The sequence below is a fragment of the Palaemon carinicauda genome, chromosome 11 (genome assembly GCF_036898095.1).
Source record: "Palaemon carinicauda isolate YSFRI2023 chromosome 11, ASM3689809v2, whole genome shotgun sequence".
In the NCBI taxonomy this organism is placed as follows: Eukaryota; Metazoa; Arthropoda; class Malacostraca; order Decapoda; family Palaemonidae; genus Palaemon; species Palaemon carinicauda.
The window spans coordinates 102,702,273-102,713,326 of record NC_090735.1 but is presented as its reverse complement, the minus strand read 5'-3'; the positions used below and the strand labels follow the sequence as shown (position 1 = coordinate 102,713,326).

The 11,054-nt window shown below is 36.8% G+C and overlaps 1 protein-coding gene across 4 annotated transcripts in view; it reads left to right on the top strand.

The window, feature by feature from the left end:
• LOC137650104 (uncharacterized) overlaps window positions 1–11,054 on the top strand; it is an 82,015-nt gene that overhangs the window by 30,507 nt on the left and 40,454 nt on the right. For all 4 annotated transcript variants that reach the window (XM_068383220.1, XM_068383221.1, XM_068383222.1 and 1 more), the window contains exon 2: window positions 1,533–2,196. In XM_068383220.1, coding sequence (XP_068239321.1) covers window positions 1,537–2,196 — 660 coding nt within the window. In that variant the 5' untranslated portion in view covers window positions 1,533–1,536. The remainder of the gene's footprint in view (window positions 1–1,532; window positions 2,197–11,054) is intronic.

Genomic DNA, 11,054 nt, shown 5'->3' with positions numbered 1-11,054 from the left:
TAATAAGAAAATAAACTTAACCACTTGTTCACTGAAGGCGATAAGAGTTTGTAAGGCCCCTACTCTACATATTTGTGGTTAAAATGTGTTTGACACTAATGCTCGTGACTATCACAGATTTACCTTCAAGTGTTGAATCATAAATAGTTTTTGACTTTTGAGCAAGAACACCGTCGTAGGAAAAACTATAAAAAAAAAATAAACTAATTAAAGAATGAAACCTGAAAATAAAGATAACTGACAAAATAAATATTTTCCACCAATATGCCGAGTTTAACAGCCAAACTATTATTCTTGAAAATCCCAATTTCAGTAGTCAAACTTATTTTCTTGAAAACCCCAAGTTTAACAGTCAGACATTTGATATAAAAAAAGGTTGGGGTCGTGGACCCCCCCCCCCCCCCCCTTGATCCGCTAGGGCCTAGAGTATGTTGATAATGTTGTCCTTATTAGAAGAACACCACAGGATTTCCAATGGTTTCTTACCAGAATGCATGAAATTTCACATGAGGTTTGGCTCAAAGAAAAATAGTAGATAGGCAGAGATGATGAGGACAGAATATGCAATGGAAGATGAAATATCTTTAGAAGGAGAGAGGATTAATGAGGTAGAATCATTTAAATATTTGGGAACTATGATCTCTAACACAGTATCTTTAGAATTGGAATTTAATGAAAGATTGAAAAAAGCAAATCAGTCAATGACAAGGTTAAGTGAAATTTGGAAGTCAAATCGTCTGAAATTGCATATAAAAATCAGGCTATATATCAGTTTAGTGAGATCGGTGTGGACATAAGTAGCGGTATACAATGAAACGATATCCAACAGATTTTGTAGATTTGAGAACAAAGCCCCCAGAAGAATATTGGGAGTGAAATGGCAGGACTGGATTAGAAATGAAACCATAAGAGAAATCACTCGAGTGCCATATATGGATGAAATCATGGTGAGGGGTAGATGGAGATGGTTTGGTTATGCTCTTCGCCCTCCCCGAGGGAGGTTAGTTCACCAAACATTTAATTGAACCCTAGAAGGCATTAGATGAGTTGGAAAACCCTGGCCTACATGGCTGAGGACTATGAAACATGAAGTAGGTGATGATACATACGTTTATTTGAGTTACATGCGTCTGATCCCCAAGTTGGACGAGGAAGAGGGCAATATTAAAACGTTTCATCGAAAACTGAGTATGACTGTGATGCCATAATTTTATATTGAACTGTTTGGTTGTTACACAGCTACTGTGGTTCACACCTAGTCTTGTGTGTTTGAGAGAGAGAGAGAGAGAGAGAGAGAGAGAGAGAGAGAGAGAGAGAGAGAGAGATCTCCAATTACTTACCTGCCTTATCAGCTAAAAAAATGCAAGGGAATTAACGGGTGATTTTTATTCCACTGAAGCGTAGCCTGCTCTCTCTCTCTCTCTCTCTCTCTCTCTCTCTCTCTCTCTCTCTCTCTCTCTCTCTCTCTCTCTCTCTCTCTTGTTCAGCATTGTTCATCTCAAGCCAAGTAAAAGCCAATTCCTATTCCTCAGGATTATGGGTGACAACGATAGTTCAGAGAACGCCGAGGAGTATTGTGAGGTTTGCAACCAGGAATACAGTGACAATGTGCGACCCCGCTGCTTAGTGTGTGACCTGACCTTCTGCACGGACTGCCTTAATAACTCCATTAGAGATAAGACTCTAGTTTGCCCTTATTGCGAACAGCAGTGTCGTGCCTTGAGACGAAAAGGCCTTGATTTCGATGTCACGGCGGTCGAAGGGGATTCCTTTTCTCCATCTCTTCAAGAGGGAAGAAATTTGGACAAGTTGGTGTTGTACAATAGCAACCCTGATGAAAGCAAAGGCCGTGTAGTCGTGAGCGTTCACGTTGAGAAGGTCGGCACGCTCAACTATGAGACTCTTATCTTTTACAAGGAAGCGGCGACCCAGGTCCTCTCGGAGAAGATTCACGAGATAATCTACGAAATTGAAGATGTGGTCAAGCGAAGAGAGGCTGAAATGAAGACTTCTTATGAAACAAACAGAAATGAAGTTCATAATCAGGAACGTGGCTCACAAAATGATAATGGAGGTTTATCTATCAAGGCTATTTCACCAGAGAAGAAGAATGTCACTGAAGATTGTGATGGTTCAAATGTCCAAAAGGGTGCGAAATGTCAGATGAAAATAGGTGACAACTATTGTGTTAATAAGGTGAGTCTTCCAATTAGAAACAATGTTAACAGTAACATTTTCTTACTAACTTCTTTCCTACCTATAATCTTACGTTAATGGGTCGGTTGCCCAATGCACCCTCTTATAGCATCAGACAAGGTTTATAATTTGGCAGAGTGTTTTTCATGATCGATTTATTTACTTATTTATTTCTCGTGCTAGCAGTGTTTACAAAAAGTAGATGCATTGCAAGTGAAGAGTTATAGTTTACTGAGCGTGTCTTTGCTGAAATGGCGGTAAGTTTTTCTGCTTGTGTGTGGATAATTAATGTTCACTTTGATTCATGAAAGACAGATAGACATTGTTGTTAGGTCCCCCCCCCCCTCTCTCTCTCTCTCTCTCTCTCTCTCTCTCTCTCTCTCTCTCTCTCTCTCTCTCTCTCTGATGATAAACTAGGTTTCATTTCATGGCGGGCCACTTGCTTTTCGTAGGGGGCCGCCAAACATGCATACCTTATGATATTCAAATAAAGTTTAAAAAAAAAAAGAAAATTAAATCCATTTTTTAACTGAAACTTAAAGCATTTATTGTATTAAAAAGAATGACTAAATAAGTGAAAGACACACAAGCGGAAGCAGCAGCATTTAATGGCCTATCTGACAAAAGGGGAGTTTTTATTTTATTTTGTTTCTGTGCAAATATAGAAACATAATTGTCCATGTCAGTATCTTTTGCCCTGTTTAAGCGAATCTCAATAACTCCAAGTGGCGAGAACCTGGCGTTAGACATAGTACTTCGGAGGTGGCTTTTAATGAGTCTCATTGAGGAAAAACTTTTCTCTCATGAAAGCTGGAAGTTCAACTAGGGTGCCAATACTAAGTCCCTCATTTTTCTTCTCCACATGTCTTATTGCTTGGCGCAGCTCTTCATCTAAGTGTTCATTGTTCACAATATAATGCTCTGCCAAAGGTTTCAAAGTGACCAAATCCAGAAAGTTTGAGCTATGTGGATCTGGTAGCATATAGATGTTGATTTTAGAAACGTTTTATTAGCTTCTCTGAACCTTGGGTGGAGTTTTACAAGTAATCATTCCAACATATCATAGTAAAGGTTTACTCAATAGTTCTTCTAAAGTGAGTTATAGCTATCTTCTGTGTTCTGTTGAGCAGTTATTTCAAGAATTATACTGTCCTCTAGACATCTGGAGGGTCTAGTTCTCCTCTTCTGGGTTGGGTCTTCAAAAGGTATACCAACTATATTTCCAACAGCTCCATCTTTTACCCACAGTTCATTCCAGTATTCTTCATTTATTTTAGATGCCAAGTCGTCTACAACCATCTTAACCATGTCTGCTGTAGCTGATAGGTCAAGCAATAGAGGCTGCAGCACATCAGATAACAACGATTTTTTACAAAATTCTGGTGGATATTACAATTGAGATAACAATACTATGATCAATATTCTTAATTAAGTAAGCTATTTGTGTCATGAGCCTGTTTCCTGTGCGTGCCACAGATATGTTTTGCAGAGTTGCTAAGACTACAGGAAATTGTATATAGAATGAATTAAGATAAGTTCTACCAGGACCACCTTGTGTCACTCGGTTTCTTCAGCATCTTCACCTGCAGTATTGGATACATTTTTTCTTGTTTCTTGACAAATAACTCACGAGTACATGTGACGACATGAAGACATACAATACAAAGACTCAAGAAAAGCAAAACATTTATCAGCTAGTTTGACAAAATTCACCGAATCAACTATGACCAGATTTAGATGATGGGTGTAACAATGAATGTACCTTGCTCTTGGAGCATTTTCCTAAAATAATACTTAAACATATCTATTCACACTACTCATCAGAGTTCCCATCACAGGTTTCTCGTATGCAATTCTTCGGATCTATGTTACAAGATTTCAGTATTTGAATAAGTTTCCCCGTCAGATATCTGATATTCAGTTAATGCAAATGTACAAGTAACAACTGTTCCTTTCCACTGATGTTCCTTCTATCATAAACCATGAATGAGTGGTCAGTGCTGACATGTACTTTTACGAACATTCTATTTTATAATACAAGCCAGTATTTCTAGCATTTTATTCCGGATATCTGAGCTTAGTAATATTTCAAGAAAGATGCCTCTATTGCTGTTTCCAGTGTCCTCTGTGCGCGATTTTGTCTTGCTGTCATGCATACTACTTTTCCAACTTGTTTCACCTAATGTTTTTCTTTGATCTGTTTTTCATGTGCCAAAACTAATGCAATATTGATATTTTCTCCCGATTCTGTCTGGAATTGAAAATCTTTCCGTGTACAAAATGTGACTTTGTGATAATCTCTTTTCTCATACTGTGTAAATATAGAATCTTTTCCTATTGCTTATTTCCATTAACCATAACCTGATATAGTGAAGGTATAATCTGAAAAATTAATTTTCTTATTTAGACATTTAAGGTATGGGCTTGTGAAACAATCAAACATATTTTACAATTAGTACTTAATGTCCCTTTGCAGAGAAGATAAGGGATAATCCTTTTGAAAAGAATTTTCTCCGGGGGTGCACCTGGAGGCCACATCATTTTAATGGGTGAGAGACACGTAACACCCTGGCCCTCCCATAGCTACGCCACTGGGGATAAGGAATTTATTAAGAGTAATTTAGCCTCTGTAGACGACACAGGGCAACAATAATCAGAACATAGCAAAATTAACCTTCACAGGATAGGAAAGTCTCCTAAAGACTTCCAAGATTCTCTCAGAAGGTCTTGCGTTTGTTTGTAGTTGAGGGAGAGTTAGAATGAAAGTGTTTCCTAAACATCCCCCAACACACACACACACATATACACACACACACACGCACACACACACACACACATATATATATATATATATATATATATATATATATATGTATGTATATATATATATATATATATATATATATATATATATATATATATATATATATATATATATATATATATATATATATACATATAAGCCACACATGCCTCTTAATGTCGAATCCGCTCAGCCTCGGGATTAGAGACCAAAGGGGAATTAATTTCATGATAATAGTCAAGTATGACAAACTCATCAACAAGCTGAAATGCTGGAGGTGGGTTGATTTCCATTCTAAGTACGAATCTAAATTCGACAGGAAATTACCTTTTATCCATCTTTGTGGTCTAGTGGTAATGATGGAGTCACTGTAACCTGAATTTCAACTTGGTCAGGGTTCGAATTCTTGGCCGACCAGAAGCTATCATCATTAAGTTAATTTCACCCTCTGATCTGGAGGCAGAGCGAATTTGATATTAAGAGCATTTGTGACTTTTATGAATAAATGAAAATCACGAGTGGATGTGATAAATTATCATATATATATATATATATACATATATATATTTATATATATTTATATATATAAACATACATGCACACACATGTATATTTATATATATATATATATATATATATTTATACTTATATATATGTATATATATATATATATATATATATATATATATATATATATATATATATATATATATATATATATATATATATATATATATATATATATATATATTCTTATGAAGCTGGTCTAGTGTAGAGTAAATAATTTATTAACATATTTTATTTATATATTTCATTTATGTATTTGAGGTGAATAGCCAGCTCCTAAGGTGAGTTCCTCTCATGTAGGTATAAGTTTGGTATGTAAATTACGCAATACTTTCATCGTTTATTTCATTGTATTCTTCATTTTGGTCATTATATGTAAATTTATGTTATTTTTAAGAATTAACTTTTGATTTCACGTATTTTGTTACGAAATCTTACATAAACTGTTTAAGAGTGCTATATGATCCTTACGATATATGAACAAGGGCTTATGTAAATCTTTTTATATTTTTATGAGGTTTTGCCTCATGCTTGTGAGAAAATATGCAATTCTTATATTTGTCATGTATTTTGGAAGGTTCTCGAAAACTCCAATGTTACATTTCATCTTTTTTTATTTTCGAGGACAAAGGTGGGCAGAGCCAGCTGAGAGAAAATTACCATACAGCAAAGTTGATTCTCCTGTTCGATACGTGATAGTTGATAACTTTGGCGTCGCCATGCCCTGGCCCCAATCCACGAGAGTAATTCATTAGAATATTTTAGAAGTAACTAAAGTCATATCTATGCACCCCCCAGGGATGCATAGCAGCAGAAGAGAAACAGCCATCATGTGAAATAGCCAAAGTTAATCCCTCTCTCTCCAAGTGCCAATTGTGTGTCCTCTCCAAAGTGATTAAGTCTAATTATGACATATATCGTGTGTAATGTGGTGAAACGTAACGAAAGAAGTCACAGGAGATTTTAAATGTGATCTATAACTGTTGCTTATCCATGCTAACTTCCAATTTTCCAGTTCAAAACTTCTGGATTTTGTATTACCTTTGAGTGTTTTTTTTTCCTGAAATGCATCCTTAATTCTTTTGATTTTATTTTTTGTGCAGAATAGTGTTGGTGAAACATTTGTATCTCTCAATAATGTTGGTAACACTAAACTCCATGATTAAACCTTCTGGTAACAAATACTGTTCACTTGTACTATTAAACTCAATATACTTTCTAGTAGTGAATAAAGACAGCTTATTTATGCTGTCACCTAAATCATTGTGGTACAGATCCACAATCCTTAAGACTTATTCCATGATAAAGGGCTCCATAATCTGTACTTGCCTTGGGCGCCAGTAACCTTAGCTACGCCTATGAAAGCAGCACCCATTTTGTGAGGTGGAAGGAGGCCACACCTAGAGTGGCCTTAAAAGGACCACATAGGCAAGCAGGACCCCACGTGGGGGCTATGACTTTTAGTCTAAGAGCCCCCGCCTGGAGATAAGCTCCTGGCAATCCAAGGATATTTAATATCTCCTTGAGGCCATCTGGAACAAAGCAGGAGGCCTATTCTTTCGACCACTGCCGTAGTCTTAAGGTCTTAAGCAGGCCATACACACAGAGGATTGGCGCGCTGATTTCATTGTGATTGGTGCATTCGCACCAATCCTTAATGCATATGGGGGGTAAACGGGACAAACCCAACGCGACCTGCCTGTCCTCTCATCATGTCAGCATGTTTGACCGGGCGGGCCAATCCCATTGCGATTGGCAGTATGGCCCGACAGTCTTGTGCGTGTGTGGGGACGAACTAGCATGCTGACAGGGTTGACTCACCTATTTTGACAGGTAAAGTATTCCATACTTCGTCCCTTCATAAAGTTCATTACCATCCAAATCACTAAAGTAGAATTCGCCAACATGTAAACAGTGTTTATTCATTTTCTCGTCATCCAGTAAACCTGAACTTTTACCTTTAAGAATTTGTTCTACATCTAGCAGAAACCCAAACTTGTCAAGATCTTCAAGTCTCGTGCTACGTTGTTTTATTTCCTTATGCAGTCTATCTATTGTACATTTCATTATATGCATGATCTCTTGTTTTGCGCTAAAGCCTACATCAGTAGCCGTTTCTCCTGGTCCTCAGCTCTACCATACCATCATAATTCTCACATAGTTCTAATGCTGCACTGAGTGACTCATTACAGATTCCTTCTCTGTTTTCATTGGAATACATTTCAAGTGCCTTTAGTCTTTGGCAGCATTGTGGAAGTTTATTTGGTGGTCTTGAAGTCTCTTTTGAATGCAGTCTATTTTTGTTAATATGAGATTCCAAAAGAAAAGTAATGCAAGGAAATGAAGGGTAAGAATTCATTGCAATGGCTGACTTGCTTCACTTCTCGTATCTACATTTTCTTTTGGACCAGTAGACATCTCTTCCAGTAGAATAACCGTCATCAAAGTGGTGACAAATTGGTTTAACTGCCTCTTCTCTTACACTCCATCAGGTTTTGGATTCAGATTTTAGTGTGATTGGAATAGCTTTCTTCATCTTGTCCCATCATTTTGTTGAGTGGAAGAAGAAACTGTACAGTGCATCTAATGTGCTATGAAAGGTTACTGTAACTGATTCTTCACTGGTTGGATGATTTCCAGCTAGATTAAATGAGTGGTTTTCACAATTGACAAATACAGCTTTACTGTTTTATTCAACAATCCTCTGCTGCACACCAAATTTGTGCCCTGCCATGACTGCAGCATTGTCGTAACACTGTGACCGACATTACTTTAGTGGCATATTGTCCTTTTCTAATTGACTACATATTACTTCAACTATGCTTGCTGCATCTTTTTGTTTGACTTCAATGGAACCAAGAAATTTCATTTTTACAGTTACTGTTTTTGTCTCAAAGTTTATATCAATATATCACAGTTTCAGACATCTGCTCTCTATGGGGATTGTTGGGAGTAGAATCAAATAAAAGCCCATAGTACTTTGCTCGATAGATATCATCAAGTAATTAGTTCCGTGCAGTTGATGCTAAGAATTGTATAAATTCATTCTGTACTAAAGGGGAAAATATGACACAGATCCAGCTTTCTGTTCTCCATAATCTAAGTAATTCCAACCAAGAACAAGGAACTTCCCCTCCTTGATTTCCAATCCCAAGCTTGCGCTTAAACCAGCGACTGTTCATACTCCATTTATTCTTCATTGCAAATGGGTCATCCTTGTTCTGGTAAATACTTGACCCTTTTGATACAATCTCAATTCTCAAGGCATCTGGCACGATGGCTTTTCTGATCTTCATGTCAAATTCCAAGTAACCAATGTCCTGATGTTGAATTACATCTGGTATTGTACCATTACACAGTCGTCAGTTGCTGCCTCATTTAGGGGCAAATTTTTTTTGGCAGGTTCCTGCTCTGATGTGCCTGGGCCCTATCAAGCTCTTCTTTGAGGTCAGACTCACTTAAATGGTCGGATGCGGTTTGCAAGGGTCCATCTCCTATGAGAACATCAAAGGAACTGTAGCTTGCTGTTTTTGTTGGACTTTTTGACTCATTTACTATTGATGGCCTAGAACCCTCCTGTAGAAATGCTTTCATTATTTCACTTGATTTTCTTGCTTCTTTTTATTGTAATTTTCTTCTCTTCCTCCCTTGAGCTCCTCTAAGCTTTTGGTGCTTCACCATATCTGTCTTGGCTGTGGCAAAGACAAGTGCAATTAATAAATTAAAAAAAAAGAAAAATAAATAGATAAAGGGTAAATTTATCTTTATCGCTTCGAGAAACTCAATAGCTTTTATGCTTGCCCATGGTATTTCAGATGGTGTTTACGTCGAAATTAAAGGTTACCCAGATATTTACAAACATTATTATTATGTGAACAGCATATAAAATTTTTTTGTCTAAAACTTAGTCTAACCATTCTAAAATTAAGGTTGGCGGTACTCGAGCTTGGGGTACACCGCTGCCTTTCTTGCTGTTTAAAAAAAGGAGGCGGCAATTGTTTGATATAGGTCAAAGACATTACAGATATAATATGTTGTGGCGGTATGTTGCAACAACAAGCCCCACACCCTAAATCACATCTACTGTCAATTGTCTCAACAAAACAAACTTTCCCCTTACGTTATCTAAAACCAGACTCTAAGACAAAAAGAAAAAAAAAAAAACAACTATATTTCCTTACAAACACAAACTACAAACGCTTAACATAAACCAAAAAAATCACACTTATCACCAATCATACACTTAACACAGAATAGACATTAACCATACCACCATTCAAATAAACCTACAAATCCCCTAACAAAACGAAATTAACCCGCACACCAAAACCTCTTTGTCCACACAAGGGCCAACAGTCCTTTTATAGCCCAACCACAACTCTGTAGCCACTGGATCACTGACAAATTTCAATACACAATTGTATTAATTGATTTTGGTTGTGAACGTTATCATCATCATCATCATCATCATCATCCAGGTCATGAACTGTTTAGCGGCCCAAAACGGCAGTCTAAATATAATTAATCCCAGACCAGGTCATCAACTATAGATCGACATTCAAAGAATAACTCTCCAAAGGAGGAATTACTGCCTGCAAATGAAAAAAAAAAGAAAACCACTTACGAACACTCTTAGCTAACTAAACTATCGCACTATAATCAAAGATAAATAATAAACTGTTCCTATCATTCACAATCACGACAAGCAAATATATACAAAACTGTACTTACTCAAAAATAAATAATCACCTCCACACTGGTAAAGAAAAATAATAGTAAATCCAGCACTCAAATCACACAACTCCCTCAAGTCGCAGTCAATCAAAAAAAGGCATTCGCTCCGAAACATTTACTACTGTCCTAACCTAGCTAAAGGTAAACAAACAACCTTATTTATACCAATAGTCTTTCTCACAACAAACAATCGATATACTAACTACCTCTCTCTCTCTCTCTCTCTCTCTCTCTCTCTCTCTCTCTCTCTCTCTCTCTCTCTCTCTCTCTCTCTCTCAGGATTTGGCAAAAAAAAAAAAAAAATAAAAATAAAAGAAAAATTAATCCTACACATTCCTCCCCCCTTACTTTGCCAAATCCGTCTTACACGACACTTACCTAATTATTTTCATAACCCAGTCGCAGTCGGGAACAGAACCTCTGCTCCGAGTAACTGGGCCTTCATACACTCTCTCATTCACTTCTTCCTTATCACAATCATTCGCTACATTAACACTATTCCTATCTAAATCCCTATCATTTGATATATCATGTACAATCCCATCTACCTCGTTCTCATCTGGCCCTAAAATCTCACTTATTTCGGTCAACAATTCATCCATTTCATCCAAACCATTTTCTACTTTAATAAAAGATTCATCCATACTACTTATCATTCTTCTATCTCTCACTTTCGCATTCGTCATACTTTCTTTTACATCATCTAATGAAAAACCACACTCACTATAGTATCATTCATACTCAGCCACGATTC